General features: G+C 33.3%; 4 protein-coding genes across 4 annotated transcripts; 1 reads left to right on the top strand and 3 right to left on the bottom strand.

The window, feature by feature from the left end:
• Positions 1-3,632: 3,632 nt before the first annotated feature.
• LOC130613706 (retinol dehydrogenase 12-like) lies at positions 3,633-5,198 on the bottom strand. The gene has a single exon (XM_057435037.1). It carries the CDS (start codon positions 4,683-4,685, stop codon positions 3,681-3,683), a length of 1,005 nt encoding a protein of 334 aa, XP_057291020.1. The 5' UTR covers positions 4,686-5,198; the 3' UTR covers positions 3,633-3,680.
• Positions 5,199-5,347: 149 nt separating this feature from the next.
• On the bottom strand, positions 5,348-6,727 carry LOC130613707 (ribonuclease P protein subunit p29-like). Its single transcript, XM_057435038.1, has one exon. It carries the CDS (start codon positions 6,251-6,253, stop codon positions 5,546-5,548), a length of 708 nt encoding a protein of 235 aa, XP_057291021.1. The 5' UTR covers positions 6,254-6,727; the 3' UTR covers positions 5,348-5,545.
• Positions 6,728-6,862: 135 nt separating this feature from the next.
• Positions 6,863-23,918, bottom strand: LOC130613705 (uncharacterized). The gene is made up of 8 exons (XM_057435036.1): positions 23,054-23,918; positions 18,755-18,854; positions 13,580-14,662; positions 12,795-13,150; positions 12,019-12,107; positions 8,561-8,957; positions 8,375-8,486; positions 6,863-8,011 (listed from the first exon to the last, which is right to left on the bottom strand). Exons 1-8 carry the CDS (start codon positions 23,627-23,629, stop codon positions 7,938-7,940), a joined length of 2,787 nt encoding a protein of 928 aa, XP_057291019.1. The 5' UTR covers positions 23,630-23,918; the 3' UTR covers positions 6,863-7,937.
• Positions 9,033-11,216, top strand: LOC130613708 (uncharacterized). The gene is made up of 2 exons (XM_057435039.1): positions 9,033-9,385; positions 10,349-11,216. Exons 1-2 carry the CDS (start codon positions 9,329-9,331, stop codon positions 10,913-10,915), a joined length of 624 nt encoding a protein of 207 aa, XP_057291022.1. The 5' UTR covers positions 9,033-9,328; the 3' UTR covers positions 10,916-11,216.
• Positions 23,919-24,264: the final 346 nt, after the last annotated feature.

The following is a 24,264-nucleotide window of genomic DNA, read 5'->3' as shown; positions in this document are numbered from 1 at the left end:
TTGGGAGACAATAAAAACAATACAATACTTTATTTACTTGGAGGGCATAATTCTTTTTTTCAATTTCAATGCCATATTCCTGATCTATGTTGCTTCCCACATTTCTTTTGGGTGTTCCTTCTATTACTGCTGTGTTCTTTTTTTCTTTTGAATAACTTCACTGTCACTTCCATTGGAAGTTTCTGTAATTCCCGGTGCTTTTTTCTTGTCACGCGGATTCCTTAAGACTTCACTGTCACTCCCTTAAAGATTCATCAAAATCTTGAATGCATATGTTGATTTCCTCATCAACATCCTCATCCGATTCTGACTCATTGCTGCCATTTTTTACATTATATTCGAAAAAATATAGCGTTGATACAAATTTTTTTCATTTTTAGATGCGTAACGTTGCGAGGACTTTTAAAAGTCAAAGTTAAGGGTATTTCCAATCCTCCGGCAGGTATAGGAGAAGGTTTGTACTGGATCGATTTCACGGACCCATCAATGCTGCCATTCTCTTCTTTGAGGAAAAAGTAAACATGTTGAGATATTCCTCGTGGTATATTTCCAACTGTTTTAACTTGTTGATCGACTAATGCTTTAATAGCGCAGCAATATGGATCAAACTTTTTGGACTCTTCGTCTGTTTCAATCTCCACACGAACTTATGGACACATTTAAAGGGCAAGATAACATAGTCAAAGAATTCTGGTCTATAAATAGGTGTGAACTTGTAATAGTGCCTTGTAACTTAACGAATAAGTTCCAATCATTGGATTTAACTGTTAACAAAGCAGCAAAAGCTTTTATCCAAAATCAATATAATGATTGGTTCCCGGATCAGGTCGCGCGCCAGCTCAAAAAAGGGATTGTTCCAGCAGAAATAAAAATTTCGTCTAAATTGTCCGACCTGAAGCCACTTCATGCCGGCGGGATTGTATATCTGTTTAGCCACATGCAGGAAGAAGCCCAACTGGTCGAAAAAGGATTCAATGAAGCAGGAATAAGTGAGGCTATCAATGACGCGCAATCCGTTTACGAAAGGGTCGAGAATCTCTTCAGTGAGGAAATAACATCATGAACGAGACCGTTTATATTATTTTATCAAGACTTACTTTAGTTACTTTGTTAAAATTGTTTTTTTTTTATGACTAAGTCGTTAGTTTATCCAAAAATATTTCTATTCGTTGGTGAGCAAAAAGAAAAAGATTTTTACAAAATCATTAACATGTAAAATTTCGCACTGAAAAATAATTTTGAAAAACCTGATTTGGACAAAATTTTTAGTCCGACTAAAATAATTAGTGGGACAAAATTTTAGTGGGACAAAATTATTAGTTGGACATAATTTTAGTCATCTCCAAAAAATTTAGTCAGTTTTGTCCGACTAAGTCCGATAAGGTGTCCTAAAACCTATCATGTTAACGCTACCCCTCTTTCTACAAAAAAACCGTCAAAGACATCAAAAACGAAAGATAACACATCTGTTTTAGAAAAATATTTGAAATTGTGGTTACACAGTTTCTACTGAGATCATACAATGTTGCCTTTCATCAGTTGGATTCAGTGACAAACAGAACAAAAAATATCAGGAAAATTTTCAAACCTGGAGAGGCAGACAATGCCAATAAGCTTCTCTCTAACGTGCAAAACGATAAATCGCTGGAGATGTCAAAACTAAAACATTCTGATCCAAAATTGAATTAAATTTCCAAGTGTGTCTCAGCCATAAAGTACATTAAGAAAATTTTCGGCGGAAAAACTTTCGGACAGAATTTTTTATTTCAGGGGAAAAATTTTCTGACAAGATTTTAAAGTCAACAAATGTATGGGTAAGTCTTTTGAACGAATTTTAACCAAACTTCAAAAGTAACGATTATGGGAAATTACACAAAAAGAAGCCTAAAGCAGGCTAGTGTACATATATTCAATCAAGATCTAAAAAAGGGTCTTTAGGATTCAGCTTTATGACAAATGTGAAAATAACAAAAAAATAAGTTCTAAAAATGCAGTTCTTATTTTCTGATTACCCTATATATAATTTCTATGTACTGGTCCTGTTTTTAAAAAAATTAAGAAAACCAAAATTTTGGGACAGAAAAAATTTCCGCAGACAAATTTCGAACGGAAAAACTTTTCCGTCCGAAGTTTTGTTATTAATGTATTCGGTTTTATATCTCCCATCATAAGCGTTTCTTGATATTAGAGTATTTAACTCAAACGCTAAGGGATGAAACCAAACCCTCAAGCTACAAAAAAGAAACAAAGATGTCAATGCAGCGAGGCTGTCACACATACAACACCGAGACTTCATTGTTTTGTATCGTCTTCAATTCAATGTGACGTGTCTTTCCACGTGCAATGTCTTCCGTATGTTTTCTTGTAAATGTTAAGGTTTTGGACGAGATTATGTGTGGGTTTAAAGAAGGACCAAAGAAATAAAGGCTTTTACAAATACATACGCCTTAGTTTCTTACATCCTATCTTCTTGCAACATGCGTCGCTAAGACCAAGCGCTAGACCGTACCCTCACCAATAAGTGTTTTAATTTTCCACATATAATCACTCTCATTTTCAGAGCAATTAAAACTTCCAGAGCTCTGGGGGCGAGAATGCGTCTTAATAGCACAGTCAAAGGTAACCGGCCTATTTATCCTAACTAAGCCCGTAATGTAGTTTTCGAGAAATGCGTCTACTTTACACTGTGTACAAACTAAGATAGGAGAATACAAAAACACTTGTTTACAACTCAACCAATAACTATGCATTCTCGACCCCGGAGCTCTTTGAGATAAACCTCGAAGTTTATTATCAAAAAGCTCTGTGATGTCTAAAGAGATCTCCAATATCTTAGTTAGTCAGGCTTATTCTAACATTTTTAGTAACATTTATAGCGAAAGAAATCTGTATTATTATCTAGCAATTAATTGTCCCTAAAGTATTTCTTATCCAGCTTTTCAATGATAAAATTTGTTATTTATGACTGCTTATTAAATTTTTAATTTTTTTCAGGGTATAATCCCTTTTACGGATTGAGGCCTTCGCGATTTAGTATTTTTTCTCGGGATTATATAAACAAAGAAAAAACCCAGCGAGACCGTGTTAGTTGGTGAGGTTTTAACTTTCTGTTGTTAAGAACAACTAATTAACGTAATTGAGTTGTACATACCAGTCCGCTCTCTTTAAGTAACTGATAAAACATTTCCATCGTATAATTCTGTACGACTTCAAGTTACAATATTTTCCTTATTAAGGAAACACTTAACTGATGCTGATCTATCGAGTAAAAGAAGACTGATGACAAGGTTTCGACATTTTTAAGCCAATTAAGAACAAGAGTAACCAAAAATGTAAAAAATTATATATATTATTAAATCGTTTAATTAAATGATTTTTAAATCTATGTTCATTGTCAAAAAAGTTTTAAAAAATGTGAGTTTCATAATATATATATATTATATAAATATAATCGTAAAAATTAAAAATAAATTTTCCAAAATGGCGAATTCGACAAAAAAGACCTTTAACTTATTCTACAGTTGTAGAAATAATTTTTGCATGGTGTTTATTTTTATTTTTTACACTGCACTTAATAACATAATATTTCCAACTTTGCTAACAACAGAGAGACAATAATCATATGCATCGTAGAGTACCGAATAATAATAGTTCTATTTTTAAATACTACGTCGAAAACTTCAATTACAACATTTCATTTCGTTGTCAGAAAGATTCGTAAGCTTAACGCTTTCCCTCCAAAGTTCAGAGGATGTACATTCATCTACAGCTGACGGCCAAGCACTTCTATGCTCACACTCACTAAAACAAGCCCCACTATACTTCAACGGACTACTCGAACAAACGCAGTAAATAACTGTTTGCGAGCCGCTGAAAGCGCTTTTAAAAAACAACCAGCGAAGTGGAATGAGTAGCACCCTGTAGAAGTAACTACCCATAAGTTTAGATTCTCGTCCAATATTTGTTGATACAATACCAGGGTCAGCACAGTACGTGGTCACACGAGGAAGTTTTAATCGTTTCGTCAGCTCTTTGGTAAACAATACACTGGCCAGTTTACTATCGCTGTATGCTTTCACAAAATTGTAGTTGTGTTTCTTAACGCTCAGTTGATTCAAATCGAGTTGGCCGAATATATGCATTATCGAAGATACAGTCACTACTCGGCCGCCATATTGACAATTGTTTAATAATGGTAGCAATAACATGGTTAAAAGGAAATGTCCTAAGTAATTAACTCCGAAGTTTAATTCAAAGCCATCTTGCGTAGTTGAAAAGTCGCACCAAAATACACCGGCGTTGTTTATCAAAGCATATAAATTTTTTTCTTCCAGTTTTATCGTCTTCGCAAAGGTTCGAATCGATTTGAAAGATCCTAAGTCTAGTTGTCGAAAGCGAACAGCAGACGAATTTGTTGCTTTTTTAATTGACGACTCAGCTTTAAGACCGCGTTGTCTATCGCGACACGCCAGTATAACACTCGCACCCCTTCTCGTGAGCTCCAGCGCAGTCTCGTAACCTATACCTGAATTTGCACCGGTAACAACGATTACTTTATCATCCAATCGCCCTTCTTCGAGAAAATATATCCCGGAACAAGTTCTCTTGAGAAGATACACCGTTACCATAGAAATTAAAATCCAACAGCAAATATCTATCCATTCGTCCATTTCTAACCATTTCATTTGACCTGAAACACCATTAAAATAGAATTAATCACTGACATTTTCGGTCGGGTTTTAATTTAGGCCAGAACTGAAATTTTTAACGTCCAAAATTTTTCGTTTTTCGCAAAATTTAAGAGTCTAAAATTTCCTATAAATAATTTTTTTTCTTATATGGAAGGTGGACAAGAAAGGCTTCGTTTTTCGATATACTTATCAATAGTAAATTACAAGAAGCCATTATGACGACGAGAGTAGAGCAAAACGAAACGCAATACTTTCTCTTGTTACCATTTTGTTTCAATTTCGCATTTTTTTCATGGCAGCTTTCAATCGCAAAAAAAAAAAGTTCCGGAATTTGCATAAAAACGTCTTAATCGCAAATATACTACCCCGATGCATTTGGTTAACCTCAACTTCCCTGCAATCCCCGTTCGTCATATAAAAATGACAAAGAATTACATGTTTTTTGCATATCAGAAAGTAAAAGTTATATTTGTTATTAACACAAGCCAACTTGTAGCATGTATAGGTTATACTTAGTTTCTCTCTCCAAAGTACACGAAGCGAGGTTTAGACAGTATAGTAGCGTCAATATTTGAGGAAAGTGTTAATTCTTATTATGTAGAAAGAAAAACGTCTGTATAAAATACATGTAATACAAGAAAAAACACACATGAGAATGATCTATCAAGAACGATATACCAAGGCTGAAAAACATGCTTACTACATATTTAAAAAACTCTCCTATTTGAGAGCTGCACATGAATACAAGAGAAAAATATCACTGCTTTTAAAACATCCTGAAAAACAGCGACAAATTCTCAAACACAGGTTAAGAAATGAATGTCTTCCTCAAAAAAAAACTACCACATTCACATTCATATATCTGTATCTATTAGTAAATCAGCTCTAAACAATGGCCTGAATTTTTTGGCCATCCTAACACCTGGCCTGCCCAACATTGCATCACCGTTCAGTTTAACCTTATGTCCTTCTAACTCAAACGAAAATATCGTATCCTTTTTAGGGACTGACTTGACTTCATTGTTCATCGTGATTATCATAAACATATTCTTGGTCTCTTTAAAAACAATTCCTTTTAGTCCAATGTAAGAGGAGCACTTGCAATTGGAGACGGTCAAATCAGCACCATGATAGTCCATCCTTAACAATCTTTCATCTGCTCTTATAACAAGATCTTTCGTCTTCTCCACAGTATACGAACTACAAAAATATTGCTTCCAAAGTTCATGAAGGGGTAAAAAATTCTCGTATTTTTGTCTATCCTTAGAAATATCGTAGAATCCCAATGACTTAAAGCGTCGACTAGCTTTGATAAGTCTTCGACCTTTCTTTTGTCTTTTTCCCTTTCGCTTGACTGTAGGTGCTTTCTCTAGTAACAGTGCTTTTTCTTTTAATTTAAACTTCAGCACTTCAATTTCGTTTGGTTTTCTCTTCTTCTCCAGTGCTTCTGATATATACTCGTTAATGACTTCATCATTGGTTACATCTAATTTTTTTAACAAACCAGGATCATCAGTGCGAACTTTGTGTTCACTGTACAGCGAGCTAGAAGTAATACTCATACTAAAAGAATAAAAATAGCCTATGTATAAATTGTAGATTGAAAAAGAAATACTGCTATTAACAATGAATAGAACTTTGACATCGTAAAGTTTAAATAATTCGGCATTACAGAAACACAAAGACTATGTTTATTATTAGATTTCTGATAACTACAGGGTGGCCACAGATTATAAAATTATACAATAGGTTTTGGAGTCAAAATATAAGATTGTACACTAAAAAACGTATCAGAACATTTCATATTAAAGATTTTGTGACTAAACTTTAGAAAAAATCAAGCCTTTCCCAACATACAATCTTCTTTAAAATTTGATGATGAAAAATAAACTGTAAAGAAAAATAACTATCAGGGGATTGTAGAAATCAATATATTTGTTTTAATTCAAATTGCAGTAACTATGATTAGTTAGTCCTGTTTACAAGATAAACATATGCTTAATTCTTTGTCACATATGCTTAATTTTTTGTCACATTATGCTACCATATACAATTCGAAAAGGTTTTAGAATTAGGTCTAGGTCTAAATTTTAGGCTATTCAGGAAATTTTAGGTGTGGGCACCTTGTTACGCAGATGGAAAAAAAGCAACAAAAAAACAAAAACAAAGCCTACTGCTAAAGTTTTACTTTCTTTTTCAATATATTTATAAAATAAAAATCCACAACGGAATGTAAAATTTAATATAACCATTAACCATTTATAGTTCCTTAGGCAGCTTACGACCTAGAAATAGGTCATTAAAATCTTCTCTGCTATACATTTTGATTGACAGACAACTTTAGTACAGCATATTTAAAAAATTACTGTTGTTAAAAATATAACACAAGCTATAATCTCCATTCCACAACACATGGGTAAAGCGTGAAGGTTTGATAAAATCACAATTTATATATCCTCGCAGAAAGACGCAAGGAGAAGAGCATTTTCAAACGAATTATTATTCGCAAAAAAATAAAAAGCACGCCTTGAATACGATATGTTATTTCAAAACTCTAATCGCTCGAAGATTTCCTCCTTCCTGGTCTTAAGAAGCAGGCCATGCACTATACTATCAACTCTAATGTAGATTTTATACAAGAATGTCAAATATTTTATTGACTTAACCATGTACAAGTTCAAAGCAACAGGTCTTGTTCGGATAGTCCCTCAGGTATCACGACAAAACTTGTACGATTCCCAATTTTGTTTGTTGTTTTCGCACATGTTGCAGAGATCAAACCGTCGCCATAACGCAACAGTCGAACACAAAAACCTGCTTCTGAAGACCCCGCCTATCCTGCGCAGAACCTGCCTACCCTGCGCAATTAAAAAACACATGCGTTGAAAAAACAGTCTAAAAAAAATATCAACCAAAACTGAACATTTATTCGTGCAAAACGAGGAGATCAGCCGCAGTACAAATTAATCAGTCTAACTAAAAAACACAATGGAGGAGGGCCAAAGGAGAATAATATATGTTCTTTAATTGGCAACAAGAAAGGCTATTATATACTTTAAGATAACTGTAGCAGCGCTAAGTTTTTGTAAACTTAAAAGAATTTACACGGACGCTAATTGGGGATTTGAAGAAATAAGAAAGACATTTAAAATCTGCACTGTTCAGACAAAACGATTCGCTCCAACATTACTCACAAAATTACTAGGTTTTCATTAAAAAAATATATGCTATACTACCCACACACTATCACCTAGACGTGGTGACGTCAGAGATTGGTTCAGTTGACGAATTGTCTTGATTCGAAAAGTCCAAATGGAAAGCTGAAAGAAAGAAAGAACATTGTTAAGATCGTGTATAAAAGACATTATACACGTTGAACGCCTATCAAAAAGCGCTGTGTTTATTCGCATTATTTTTCAACTACTTTAGACGGGAATTTCATTCTGTTGGAACCTTAAATTACCTTAAATGACTACTTCGCATAAATTTCTTAAACTTTAGAAGTTAACCACGGAAGGAATAGTTCTTTTACTGAATATTTTCGCAAAAATAACTAAAAATCGCAAAAACGTCGCGTCGCGAAAATTCTCTACCACAAATAGGTCCCCTTAAATCAACTTTTTTATCGTACAGATTTGTTTGCAGGGAGTCATGAAATAAAGAAAAAAAAGTTCATTACATACCGTATCGACTATACGTCAGCGCTTCCATCGTCTGCTCGGAACAGTCGTCGCCATAGTGACCGGCCAAACCACAGTTATAGCACGTTGCATCATTCACTCTTTTCCTTAGCAGCTAAAATAAACAAGAAAATCAAATTTAAAAGCATGACCCTCGTTTTTACGGACTGACTAGTAAACAGTACCTACCTTTTCGCCCTCTTCAACCACGTCATTCACAGGCATCTCCGAATTATCACCGTACCCAGTTAATTTAGACGACGAAATACTTCTCCCCTCTTTCTTCTCACTTTGATGATACGGCGAAGGCGGCAGGCTAGAAGCTGGAACGTCGTTAGGTGATATATAAGCTGTTGTCAATTGGTGAGAGGGAGGGTTGCTTGAGATTGGGTTATGAAGAGGTGACGTAGCATAGGGTGTGGTACTGTGATGTGTCGTTACGTCGTTGTGAAGGTGCTCGGAAGATTTCCCGGATTTGCTATTCGGAGAACCTTCGGGCGGAGGTACACCAGGAAAAGAGGGCGAGTTGGAGGCTTCTTGCAGCAAGGCATTGTCGTGCTTGCCAAACTCTTTAAAACCACGTTTCCTAAACAAATAAGAGTAAGCGTGCTGAGACTAACTTTTATCACATTGATTTTTATCGGGAAATCCGATGCGAAAATTCGGACAAAAAAAAGCACTTAAACTCAATAAACATTTGAGAACAAGCTCGTTTGCACAGAAGCGCGAGTTACATAAACTCTTTTCTCAAGCTAAACCAACAAAACAAAACACCACAAAAAAATAAATTAAAAATCAACAACAAAGCCGTAATTCTACTTAATGCGACTATAGAAGATTTTTTAATGATTAATGACGAGTTATTAAAATCCAAATTGTCTTTTTTAGCCACTTAATTATTCAAATCACATGTGACATGTTCTGAAGCAAAAGTCAGGAAGATAAAAAAGAGTAGAGATGATGCGAAGAGATTCTGTTGTTAGATATGTATACATCGAGTTTTTTCCACGAAAGGTAACACGTGTTATTGTTGTTTTTCTCCACTACAGAAAATTCTCAATTAAAAAGCTTAAATAAAAAAAATATAAAGTGTTGATTATGTTCATCTAATTTATGAGCCAAAATTTTCCAGGATTATCAGGGTTTTTTTAAATAATATTCGATATACATAATTTTCAGTTTTATAGCATGCCATTATTCCTTATTCCATTTGGCAGAGATTATATTCTTTCAATAATAAAAGTGTTCTTGTAACTCCAACATTTCAGCCTAAACATGGCAGGGAAATTTAAAACAGCTAGTTTAAGGGCAAAGCTAATGGCTTTAATAAAAAAATATATATCCAAGTGCCTCTACCAATGATTGACAAGTTTCACATCTCAGTTAAACCCAAAAAGATAATTCGAAAATAATTCGAAAATAGCCGGCTTTTAAAATAGGCTACAGTTTATTCTCAACGTTATGCGAGGCATGGTAACTTTGCCACACAATTGTGGAAAGAACTCTGTCAAAAAATGTATCATTTAAGAATGTTTGACCACGGACAACGTCAACATTTTGAACACTAGTGCACAGATCCTTCAGAAGTTGCGAAAGATGAATACAAAAGCAATTAAACCACACAAGCAGAAGGCAAGGCTTTTTGGAAAATCCAATTAGCAAACTAAAAGACACGATGAAAATAGGTCATTAGTAGTTAATAAAAGAGCTATTGGAGCGTAGCAAGTTTTATTAAAAAGAACTGGCCTATTGACCTGTGATTTAATTGCAACTACGTGACCCACGACACGATGCTATTCCCGAAGGTCATGTATTTTTTTGAGAAACAAGGTGGAGAAAATCAAGGTTTTCGTCCCAACAGGTACATTTTCTAGATCAGAAAATACCTTACATCGCATCAACAGACACGAGAAGTCTTAATGACTGGTTTTCACGTTTGCGGGCGAAAACGTTTTATTTTCTCTTTTTTTTTAATAGGGATCGACCCAAACCAACGTTCTGCACATTCCCCCAAACCAGACAAATATAGCAAAAGATAGAAACGCATGCACCAATATATTTAACACAAAAGATGCCAACATGGATCAACTCGACGCCGTGAAAGTTTACAAAGACCTAGAAACCGGATTGCCTGATGTCGAACAGAAAAGTGCATGTCATCAAACGAGAACAGAGAGTTTAGTGTTATCCGTCTTTGTGTTTTCTCTCTTCGGATTAGTCACGTGCTCACTTGGTACCATGTTTACGTGTTCAAATGAGCTCGTATCTCGATGTTTGGCGATCACGCATGGTATCGTGTCACTTTCAATCACACTATTCATCGCATACAAACTATTCTCAAAGTCAAGCGCGTCACGATACACGGTGAAATTCTTCACGGGCGTCCTACTGCTGGTTTTCATGGGCAGCTTTGCAGCAGTTTTCGTTAACCACAACAAGCAGATGGAGTCAAACGCCTACTGTCACAACGTGCTAAGTACACTCATGAAGATCAACACGCTCTGGTCTGTTATACAGATAATATATCTTCAACTTTTCAAATAATACACGACAATTATGAAGCTATATAGTCCAAGCTAGAAAGAGTAAAAATGGTAACTTAATAAAGAAGCCCATCTAAAAGCAACAGAAGCACGGCCAAAAAGATTATAGCGAAATACTTTTACGCTGTAGACATGGCAATAGTAGTCATGACAGCAGAACAATTTGCTAGCTTTACGGCTAATAAAAGTTGATCCGCGGACAAATGTGCAACTCTGTTTTATCAAAAAAATTGTTTTTTTATAAGATTTTATTTTATCAGTGCTGCTATATTACTAAACACAAAGCCCTAACGTTTTCAGGATATTGGTTATTAAATTTCCTCACTATCTCCAGCGCGCCAAGCAAACAATAAGGAGACCAATGATACCACATTTTTTGGACATCTTCTGCCCATTACACCCACAAATTACTTTAATCTTTCCATCCACGAACATTACCTTTCAGACAAAATTTGAACAATTGTAATCTGAAATTTTTTGAAACCACCGAACACGTAAAAGTAAGCAGATGGGGAAAGATATTGATAGAAGATAGTATCCTTTTAGGTCGCCCTTATGCCAGTAAGTTGAACAAACCATCAATTCCATGAATAAAACTCTATACAAAATTCGTGCTAAACTGTAAACAAATAGGAAAATCTCTGTAAATCTGTAAGTGCTACTGACACACGAAATAGCAAACGCGATATATTTTTATGGACTTTTGGGGTTTTTCTACGACATACCGACTAGTCAGGAAATATTAGAATCAAGAAAAAATGGGACGGGTTATAGAAAAATCGGGAAATATGGTTAATTAAAAGTTTTCATGCATTAAAAATTTTGGAAAAAAAAGGTTCAGACAATTTTTGGACAGGCTTTCAGTCCGATTTTTTATAGGAATAAATAACAGTGTTGAAACTCTAAAGAAGGGTAAAATTTGTGGGGAAGAGTGTGGACCTTTGAATGTGCTTGAGTTGGCATAAAATTAGAGCTAAAAAAAATTAAATAACAAAATAGGCCGAGTCCTTGACATGGGTAAGCTTGAATGTTTTTTCAGGCTTGTAACATGTTTTCGCGACATGTTGCACAATAAATACAAAGGATTCAAATTTCAATACTTACACTAAATATTCAACACACTGTTTAAATTTTCTTCGAGCACCAACAGTCAGACTTAACGCTTCCAAGTCTTGATCAGTCAAATTTTGCATCTAAGGAAAGTAAAAGAGCACACTACAGTCAACAAGCGACGTTACCGGTTTAAAGGATGCGAGACACTTGCACCGCTATTGTTCACTATTTTTTTCAATTTTAATTATCTAAGTTTTCACTTAGATAATTAAAATTGACCTCCCACTTATTCTATTTCCCACCAATATTGCCTCTTGCTCATTTAGGATGTAACATTGCAAATTAAAACAACAAGGAAAAAATGTATACGTTGTTTTTATATAAAAATTATTATTAGATAAATTAAGATTCAGGAAATTTTTTTGACCTAAAAAATATGATAATTCGTTATACGAAAGTTTCATACTAGACACACATACACACAAAATGGTTATTTAAAGGGACCACAACAGGTGTAGCTAGCTAATATCTTTACAGTGCAAATATGAAACAGGTAAACCTAAATCATTTCATGTTCTTGAAGTTACAAACAATTGCACCTTTTCGTCGACCAATAAAAAAATAGACATAACTTAATCTTAAGTTTCTTTTAATAAAGAAATACTACAGTAGCAAGATTTCTCATGTTTTTCTTGCAACGATCTTTTTGGTGCAATTGGGCAGGAGACGGCAAATGACTATTTTTTTAAAGAACTTTTTTAAAAACATCTGTTATTTCCAACAGCTTGGCAAGTATTAAAAGTCAAAACAATGCACAATACACTTACCATTTGGAACGTGAACCCTTCAAATTTACTTGAATACTTATGCAAACGTAAACTTTTCAACCAGTCAGCAGCAGACGAAAACACCATTGCATTCTCCTTGTAATGCGCATAACCTTTGCGATGTGACGACGGGCTGTGCATTGGGGAGGTAAACATTCTTGGTGATGGGGTTGGTGAAACGCAAGGTGAGTCTGACATGTCACTAGATGTAATGTTAAGTGTTGTATCAGACATACTTGTGGAGATGCTCGTATCGGCTGGACTGTGCTTAGCTGGGTTAGACATGCTCCGCAGGTATGAAAAATCAGAGTGTGCGTCTGGAATTCTTTCTTTTGAATACAGTGTTGATTTGGTACCTAGTTGAAAAAACAAGTAAGTAGGTTAATACTAAAAAATTGAAATAGATATAGTAGCATAGTAGAAATGTAAATGGAGTTTAGGGTTATGTTAGACAGTTACCAGCAAAAGTACAATAACTGAAATTAAAAAAGGTTTGAAAAATACTTCAAGGATAATCTTGAAGAAAACGACAGTATTCAAAAGAAGTATTAAGCAAAGAGAGGGTGAACTTAACAATTTCTGATCTACGCAACAGCATAAATGACAAAGAATTGACATTCCCAGGATATTTAAGAGCGTTTTTTTTAAGAACTTTATATGACAATAGCTAATGGATGTGCCCAACTATACACATAGCTTTTTGCCATCTGAAGACTTAAAACATTTAGTTTTAGTCAAATTACAGAACAAGAAAAAAAAATACCAAGAAATAACAAAATTAATACCATTTGATGTCACGGGAATAATGACAGGATGAGTATGGATAAAACCCCCATTGATACCGGAATGCATAATATCATTGCCGCCTGAAACGTAGATCTTTGTATGGTCAAGTTGGGTTGTTACTGGTTCAGGAACATTGTAACTAGTGGCTGACACATTTGTCACAGCCATTTGAAAGTTCTGTTGCACAGCATCAACTGGATTTACCGTTCGGAATGTTGTTGGTGAAGTTCTGCTATGAATAATTGAAGGTATATTTTGAACAGTGTTATCGCTGACTGAATTATGAGGGGGAAAAGTAACATACAGTGGGACAGAAGAATGTCCTACGCAACTATAAGGGATAACGCTGTGATGTATTCTTGTACTAGGCACATGAAATTCACTTTGATTTCTTAGCACTGCACTCATTTCTGAAAATGGTATTGTGTCTGTGTCCGATTCACTATAACATCTACGTGGGGTTTCTTTCACAATTGGATACACTGAGCTGTTTGTTGATGGTATTGTTTTAATGTCTGTCCTGATATCATGTAAACTATTGTTAAATTTTATATGATTCACAGGATAACTATTGTGTACTACAGGATGATTGGTGCAAGATTTGCATTTCTTATCAAGTTCTTTGCTTTTGTATTCATTAGATGCAATGTCTCTTATTTTCATTTCAAGACTATTATCTACAGGTTTTTGGTCAGCCATATGTTGTGAATTGAAGCTAATCAAATCAATATCGCTTGTGGGGATTGGTAAAGTTGGCAAGCTATAAACAGGCGGGACAATAAAATTCTTTAAATCTACAGAAGTTGGAACAACAACAGGGTGAGTAATTGGCAAGGAAGTGACATTGGGAATAAACTGTGCCCGTTCTAATACACTGTTGGTATGTTGGCTAAGCACAGGTACTGAATCGTGATGGTTTATCATTGGGATAGGTTGTCTTGGAATTAAAATCTGTCGTAAAGGCTGCGGTGGAAACGGTGTAGCGATTGGAACAGTATATGGAAATGGTTCCAGCAATGGATATCTTAATTCTGGAAGGGGTGCCTGTGGAGATGGCAACAATGGTGATTTGGTCACTGAACCTAAAAAAAGTAAAACATTACATCAAAATTTGCAACACAATAAAAAGAGCTTTTGGCAAATCGCTGCAGCTTTTATAAAAAAGTTTAGTCCAATTTTTGGATTTTATAATAGCATTTCACCATGAAAATTTTACATTAGCCATGCTAAGCAAAGATCTCACAAGCTTCACTTCTACTTAGTTATCTCAAGTTGAACTTGTCACAAAATATATGCATGTACAAATCTTAAAAGTGTATTTATGCAAGCAATTTGCAGGATGTTGTTTTTCTTGAAATTCTCAGTTTACTTGTTAAACAAATCTTAGGCTCTACAACATAAGCTCAATATCTGTATAATAATGGGAACCCTTCAAATTTGCAGTTTTTACTTTCATAAATTTCATGAAAAAGTCAAATTAAAGAGAGTTAAACAACAAAATGATTTTGGTTGTTGTGTGTATTTCCAAAAGAAATAAAGTGATGACATTTTTCCAGTGTTTTTGCTGATATTTTTCTAATAATATGTAACATATTATTATATTTTCTAATTTTGTAACATTTAATTTTGCAATAATGACTAAAAATCAACAAGATGTAAATATAAAAATTTCTACTGTTGAGGCAGCATTAATCACCATTTTTGAAAAAATTAACATTTTTTGCTTTATTGTAAAGTGCAGACTGACTTTCTGACTGACATAAAAAATTTGAGAGTGTAATAGCTAGTAGGATTGGAAATAATAGTACTTGGGGTTTATTGTTAGTTTTTTTCAGCCACCATGATGACTTCCTTGGCCACTCATTCCTGTCTAAGAAGCACACTGTCACAAAACAGATGGCCTTGCCTTAAAAACTAAGCACTGTTCTACAAAATCGCCATTTTGGAAATCAATTGATCAGAGGCAAAACAAAACAACAATAAGACATTATAAAACAATCTTCAATTAATTTTTTGGTACCAGCAGGATTATTACATAAAATAGCTAAGAGCAAAAAGGAAAAAAATTTAAAAGTCAGGCAATCTGATAAATTATCCATAGGTACTTTACATTTTGGCATGTAAAGTTTCAAGTAGAACTTATGGAATGTGTGGTGTTCATTTATTCTCATACGTTACACAAAATCATGTTTAACAAAAAGTATTAAAACCTTTACAAAATTTCGTAAGTGCTATGTAGATTTTCTTACAAACAAAAATTTTTGTTTATAAAAAACTGTGCATAAGCTAAAAGAAGGAAAAAATTGCAACATCACAGTAGATTCCATGTTCGAACGTCTACAATTTAAAAACTTTAATTAGAAAATATAATCAGTTTTTCTTTAGAAGAATGTCTTAACTCTTGTTTTTACATATGTTTGACAAGAGCCAGTCGGTTTTCACAGAAAATCATGGAAAGAATGTTTGTTTTCTAAGACATGCTTCTTTTGCTTTTGTTTGACGATGACTACATCCTCATCTTAAAATGGTAAGACCAGTTGATAACAGTTACATAAGAGACGTATATGTTTACAGAAGTCTACATAACATCTGATCAATACATCGAGTAAGGAGAAATTTCTTATGTAAAATTTTTTGCAATCCATAACGTAAAAATTTATGGACATGTGAATTTGGCTAACAGGGGAACAGAGGTCAAAATTTTGTTGTTTTTCTTTGTTGAAAAAAAAGAGTATGATGAGACCATAACAAAAAATAATCACCTATTTTTACTTAAATGTTAAAAAAAAGCAATTTAAAATTTCAATGGTTATGACGTCATAGCTGCATTACACTTCAAGTATTATACTCATAGTATATAGACCAACAAAAATGTCTAGTAGCGTAAGTTCTAATGGGTCTGGTGTAAGATTGTTTTTTGGCTATTTTCCAAAATGGTACCACTTGACCAGTACTCAGCAGCTGGTAAGCTTTAAAAGTTTTACTTTGGCAGGGGTAAATAACAGGCCTTTTCATAGTCTAAAATGGAAAAAACATTTTAAAGAAGTGTAAACAAACCCTTATTATCATTCATAAAGACAACCTTTTATTCATTTCTCTACACACCTGTTGCGTAGCGATCAAAGTGATAAGATGTTACCACCAAGTGAAATTAAAAACTTTTGTGCTTTTTATTTTGTATTAAATAAGAAGCATGAAAGCATGACTAAAAATAAGTAATTAAGAGTGCGAAAATTAAGAAATTATGAAAGCAGCCAACAGCTAGAGAAAAGAAAGATGTAAATTTATGTGAAAAAACTAAACTTTGATGAAAGAAATATAATTTACTTTGCGTGTTCTTTCTACAAAAATAACAATACGCAGCTTTTACATTATAAAATAAACTTTGGGCTCAAAAAATGGAAATTTTTAAATGCTTGTTGTATTTTGCTTAACATACAATAATTTTTTGTAAATTATTTTTTATGTAAAACAATTAAGTTGTTCTGTCTCTGAACGAAAAATAAAAAATAAAATTCCAAACCTTTAAAAGCATTACGATGGAAACATAAATACAAACGGAGGGAGATTGTCACCAAATTGGAGGTGACTTTGCGTTTTCTATTAAACATTTCACTATGCTCTGGTTATCTGTTTTAAAAACAGTTTTCAGAATAACACTTTTTCATGTCTAGAGTCTTGTCAATTGAGTTAAAAGGTAGGTTGTATGAAGCCTGTGTAAAAAGTGTTATGTTGTACGGTAGTGAGACATGGGCAGTGAAGCAGGAAGATCTTGACTGTTTAGAAAGGAATGATATGAGAATGGTTAGGTGGATGTGTAACGCCAGTCTGAGAGACAGAAAGAGTTCAGATGAGCTAAGAAGCAGGCCAAGTATCCTTAGAGATATTATCCAGATAAGAAGATTGAATTGGCTGGGGCACTTGAAAAGAATGGAGGGAGAAAATTGGGTAAGAAAGTGTAGAGACTTGATAGTTCCTGGGGCAAAGCCAAGAGGCAGATCGAGAAAGGACAGATAATAAGGACAGACTTGATATAGAGGAAGTTGAGTTTAGATCTAACACAGTCTAGATCAGGTTGGAAGGGGGTCATTAATATACCCCGTCCAACCCATGCTAGCATGGAAAACAGACATTGATATATATATATATATATATATATGTGGTGGAGAGTATACTAAAGTTGTCAAAACTCGGTATGTTATTGCAGTATATTACATGTTCTAGCACACCACTAGGATTTTCCAGTCAGAGAGGAAACACCTATATGTTCGCAAGCTCTAACTTCCAAATGTCGTACAGTCTTGCTGTAATAGATGGCATTGCAGTTGTTGTTGTAGTTTTCACCTCCTTTTAAATAAGCACCCTAAAGTTGCCACATTTTAAATCAATTGCTTAACAATTTGCTTGGCGTGATAGTAAATAATACTTGCAAAAAAGTTACAGTTAATTGTAGCATTTACACAGGTGGGAAAATATCACAAAAATCATCTTACACAGCAGATTTATCCTGAGCAAAGGCATAGCAACAATTCTTGAACCACAATGTTTTCTCACAAATAATACTTATGTACAGGTTATTGGGACTGCAAGTATTGATATGTAAATACAGTACAGTCTGAATGTAATCTACCGCGGACGCGAAACTCACATGAATAGTTACACAGAACAATAACATTGCGATAGCTTCTGTTTTTTAAGAAAATAATTGCCTCGCTGATAAACAATGACCCCACGCAATCGATTTTTTAATCACAATAGGTTGCAAGATCAATTTTAGCAATCTATTTTGCACGAACTCTTTTTAAAATGTTAATTGCAGTAATTAAGTGTTTTTTAAATTAAAGCATTTTAAAAGTTTAAAAATGAAAAGCAGCGATAGAAATGTTTTTTTTAAATCGCATTTTAAAAGTTTAAAAACGAATAGCGGCGATAGAAATGTTTTTTAGATCGCATTTTTAAAGTTTAAAAACGAAAAGCGGCGGTAAAAATGTTTTTTTAGATCGCATTTTAAAAGTTTAAAATCGAAAAGCGACGATAGAAATGTTTTTTTAAATAGTTGACTAAATAATTATTTGGACAGTTTTCTTGTAAGTAGCAAAACCATAGGTAGCAAAACCACGTTTCGGTTGAAATGCAAAATGCAAAAAAAAAAGTCTTCACAAAAAAGTCTTTACCTTGCTCAGAACTGTATGCTGTTGTTACAGTAGATGTAACTTCTGTAGTTGAAGCACTTGAACTTGCCAAGGTTTCGCAAGAATCCCTCATAACTTCAGCCTAAATAATTAAGCAAAATTTGTAAGAACTCAGGAATTGCTTGACTGGAACCTTTTCACATAATGAGCATAACGCGGCTGAAAATGTCAATAAATTAAAGCAAAAGCAATCTGGGAAAACTGGTTACACTTCTTTGTTATGCATTTATATATCCATGGGTATATTAACTTACAATTTTTATGTGTTATGTTACATTGCTAATTTTCAGGCTCCAATAGGTATTCAGATAAAAAGAAAAAATGCCTGTAAAACTGACATATTGTTTGTATTGCTTAACACAAGTATAACCCAGTCTGAGATTTAAAAAATGCTAAGCATAATTAAGACTAAAGCAATTTTACCACATGCTCTGTGATCAATAATACAGAGCAATGCCAAAATTTGTGAAGAAGTTCAACAATAAAATAAAAGTATGAAGATCTAAACACCTATGTGCAAGTTTAAAAAACAGTTTGGTAAGTTTGAAGTAGGTGCGAAGGTTTATTATACATTATTTAGCTGAAATATCTACTGAACAAATTCATAAGACTTCTCTTGGAAAAGAAATATATAAATTAATTAGGATGACTAGGTAGCATAAAAGACTTTTTAGCGAAGACTATTTTTTTGCATTTTGCATTTCAACCGAAACGTTGTTTTGCTACTTATGTTTTACTACTTACAAGAAAACTGTAATAAATAATTATACCAGTCATTGGCCTGTGGAAAAATCCATGGTTTCGCCCATTGTTTTAATATCCCACTGCGTGCGTCTCGCTACTTGCAGTACAATTTTGCGTGACAGACAGGTATTATAATATAGATAATTAATTTAATATCTTACAATACTCATGCACACAGGTCAGCACATTTTTTAAATTAAAAAAAAAAAAATGCTGTCCAAAAAATGTTATATCCCTGCAAAGTATAAAAAATTTCTAACAACTTTTTTTACCATTACAAGTCCCCATAAAAGTTAGGAAAAGTCACAAATTTTGGCTTTCAAATACATGCCAAACAAAAGTTTTGTCCAGTCAAAAAACGACTGTGGGCACTTTGTGCCTACGATCCAATTTCTATATGTCTGTTGTCAACATTGAAAAGTTCAAAGTGCATGGGTCTAATATAAAAAGAGACTAAATCATTGTTTGCGGTATCAGGCATTGTCAGGAATGGCATGCGATCTCACGCACACACTTCCACACAGGCCTGAATTAATTTTGATGTGCTACATTTTGCATGCCTCAGCTCTGTCATGGCATGTTACAAAAACAGGGTGGTTTGGATCCAAATTTTAGGTTAGGTCTTTATTTTTTCTGATTATTTAGGAGATTTTTGGTGGTTTGATTACCTTAAAATAGTGCAATTTCCACACTTTTTTAAAACACGTCAGCACACTCACTTATTTTATTAGTAATTTTTGCTTTCTCCACTTTAAAGTAACATGTTTATAGTTATCTTATCTTATATATAGCCTTGTTCTCAATGTAGTCTTAATTCTAGCATAATGTTTATTTTGCGAAAAACTTTATTTTGGTCACCCTGTTTTAGTAAATGTTCCTCCTTTTGGTTTATTTAATTCCCTAGCCTTTTCAAGGGAAATAACTTCAGCTTGTTTATAAATTAAAGGAATCAATTTATTTAAGGCTTTTGGAATTTTTTTTTTACTAAAGTTAGGCAGACTTAAAACTTTGATTTTTTTACTGTATTTTTTAGTTTACGCTTTTACATTAAATTTCAACTTCTTTGGCAATAGCAGCTTGATCATAAAACAAATTTCTTCTAAGTGCTTGCTTTCCATTTAACTACAGCCAGGAGAGAAGCTTTATGTGAAGACAGAAATAGTTTGGTATAAATTTTTTTCAAAGGGTATCTCTTAATAAAACAAACAGGCAGACTGAAAAATGATTCATGATTTAAAAACAGTGCACTCCCACGTTGCATTAATCCTGCTGAAACAGAATACTTAAAATGATTTCTTCACAACTGTGTGGTAACAGCTGTCTTATTGAGAAAGAATGTCTAACAAAAAATAATGTTTAGACAGGATTGTAAAGAATGCAGGCCGTTGCATAGCAACCTGAGTATTACTTCACTAATTCCAAGAAATTCTTTTTATGTTTGACTGGAAAGAAAAACAATGTATATCCGAAATTAAACAACCAATAAACATATAGAGACAAATGTGTGACTCAACAAGACTCTTAAAGACCCTCCATTAGAATGCACTAATAAATAATCTTAGGCTTAAAATTGTATCAATACTAAAAAAGGAAATGGACATAAAAAGTAAAGTAGAATCAAAATTTTTTAATTTTGAATTACATTTAATGTTATGCTGATGTTATACTCCCTGAGTATGATCTAAAATATTATATTTTTTTGGTCTAAATAACGTAACAAAAAAGCCTCACATTGACATACACAAAACAGATTTTCTAGAATTGTGTAATATCGTTCTAGTGCAAGCATTTTTTGTTACTTTCTAAAAATCAGTAAATGTACATTAAAAATATTTCATTATGTCTAGTTTTCTTGATAATAGAATAATAGAATAATGCCTATATATCTTTTCTAAGTATGATGTATATATATCACAAATATTATTGCCTTCTAACAACTTCGAAATTTCAATCAACAAATGGGTGCTCAAAATAAATAAGTAACTTATGTAATCTCTATTGCTGCAATGCACTCATGCTTTATTGTTAAACCAGTTTTGCGGTAATTATTATTATAAATTAAATCACATTATTTTGTCTCAAGTGTTACAATTTATTAATCATGGTCCTATGCAAATACATAGCAAGTAGAGAATCCACACACATGGAAAAAAGTACTATTAATAGCACTTTGACCAACACATCACACTTAAAAGCACCTCGTGAACAGATGTTCTTACTTCCACATGTACCACAATATTCGTGCAAAAGACTAAAGTTAGTATACGATTAAACTAAATTAATTCCATGCGCATTTTGCACACTATCTTTGTGCATCTAATTTTAATGTATCTAACTTTTTATACAGTTATACAAAGTTATTTACCTCACACTAAGTAGAGGTTTTGAAAACAATATTTCATATGCATTAAAACAAATATATATATATTTGTAATAATAAATATATATAAAAAAAACAAATAAAAATAAAACATTTGTGTAGTTACACATGGATAGAACTTTTCACTTCAAGAATCTAAAAAGCATTATATATTTCTGTCCAAAAAAAATCTCCTGGGTTTTGCCTGAATTTCCCTTTATTCCTGAAAACCACCAAAAAAACATCTTGCTGTGTCAAACATAGTAACTTAATCTCAAGTAGAAATCTCAATAGATATCAATTCAATGAAACAAAAATATGGCTGGCATTTAAAATCCATTAATATTTAATCCACTTAGTAATTAAATGTATTTTGTAGTAACAACTTGTAAAACAAAAAAATGATAAAAATGCATAGACAGCCTAAGAAACCTTTTTTTTTTTTTAAAAAAAAATACTACTTAAAAAATATGGCAAGCACAAATGTAACAAACATATTATGGAAGGGTGTTTGTTTGTTTGTTAATTTTTCACATCTCTCAATTCATAAAAAATTATTTGGTAATTACTACTGTAATTGTAGTAAAATACAATACAGTGTAGCATGAACATGCATACATAAGTGATCATAATGCAAATCTGTGAAAATTTGGAAAGTCTAAAAATTAAGCTATATACCACCTAATATTTAAAGTCCGTGTTAGGCAACAACAATTGCTAATGTGGATTTCTTTTAGAAATTTATATGCCAAAGAAAAAAATCTTCATTTTAATTGTGACATAAAAAAATATAAACTAATTTGAATTGTACATTTTTCATTTTTCATTTTATAGACCAGCTTTGAAGTGTTCTTATTTAAAAATAAATCATAAAATATATCTGTGGGAAAATTCAAAGTTAAACCTATTCCAAACTTAATATGGGTATTGAAATTTGAAGCATGGAACATAGAAGGCATAAAAATAAGAGTTGCGAAAATTTTAAGGGAGTCTATAATATAAAGTTTGTTTTATGGCAACAAATTAACATCTGTTCTTTTTTGCCTCTATTGCCATAATAAATTGACAAAATTGTGATTCATTCTTTACTGACACATTTTCAGGCTTTTTTCAGGGTTTATTATTGTGGAACAGAATTGTTACTGAAGTGATACTGTTAATGGAAATAAGTTACTTACATCAGTTTGGCTCTCAATTTCTTCGTTTCTAAACTCATATGATTCGCACTTGCTGTTAAATTTTTCCATCTTTTTTCTTAAATTTCGACGTTGGTCAAAATCAAAAGCTGGGTGCAAAGAAGCCATGGTTAAAAGTAACCTCATTTCATTTCTAGAGGTTATCTCAGACCAGTCAAAATCACTATTAGCTGAATTAGCATTATTATTATCACCAATTGGTCCAGTATTCTCAGAGTTATCAAAAGTAGCAAAACATTCATACATGCTTAAGATTCCAAACAATTTAATTGCAACTTCTCTATTATGGGAGTGAAGTAATGCTAGGAATATGCATAACCGTCTTCGTATTTTTGTGTCCGATAAATTAGTAGCAGAAAATAATGAAGAAGAAACATTTGCATCTTTTTCCCATTTTTGAAGATGCGTATAATGCTTCCCAGCAGCATATTCCAAGTATGTTCCTAGGAATCGTAATTCCAAAGGCAAACAGCTGTCAAGTAAAGCACACATTAGTTCAATTCGCGAGTGTCCCTCAAGGTCCTTAAACCAAATAAAAACTTCTTCCTGACTTATCATGATAGAAGACTTTTTGTCTTCAAAATGCAGCTGGCTAGCTGCCTATATTCACATTTGAAAAGGTAACTTGTTTTAAAACGTCTTGATATAACTTCAGAGTACTTTCTGTATTGTAATAACAACTTTCTTTATAGATTTGTAACAACGGTACAAAAATCGCTAACTATTTTGCTCAGATTCAATAACCACGAGCGAATGTACTTTCCCAGTATTTCCGCGAACTATGTTGCGGACAAGCTTGAAGTGGCTGGCATAGGTCATTCAGTAGCTCTGATTGGTTTGAACAAAAAGCTACAGCAAGACGTTGAAAAAAAACATGAATTAACATGGCGGACGCTAGTACGACTGTAATTTTTACAAACACTCCTTCTCAGAGATTATTATCAAATATATTTTGCAGAATTTGCACTCGCCCTAATTTATGCGTTAGGGGGATTTTCACGAAGCGAATTAACGGCGAATTCGCTTTTTAATTTTCACGACAAAGTAAATTAGACGCCAAATTCATTGTTTACATTGGTTAACCGCGTTCTGATTGGTTTAAAACTAGCAGCGAAACCTTTAGCCGCGAAAAAGTAGGAATTGTTTCTACTTTTCAGCGAAGCGAATACTTCGATGCAAAATCATAACAAACA

Source organism: Hydractinia symbiolongicarpus, chromosome 11 (genome assembly GCF_029227915.1).
Source record: "Hydractinia symbiolongicarpus strain clone_291-10 chromosome 11, HSymV2.1, whole genome shotgun sequence".
NCBI lineage: Eukaryota > Metazoa > Cnidaria > Hydrozoa > Anthoathecata > Hydractiniidae > Hydractinia > Hydractinia symbiolongicarpus.
Note: the sequence above shows the minus strand (reverse complement) of the source record. Positions and strands in the feature narration are given on the sequence as shown.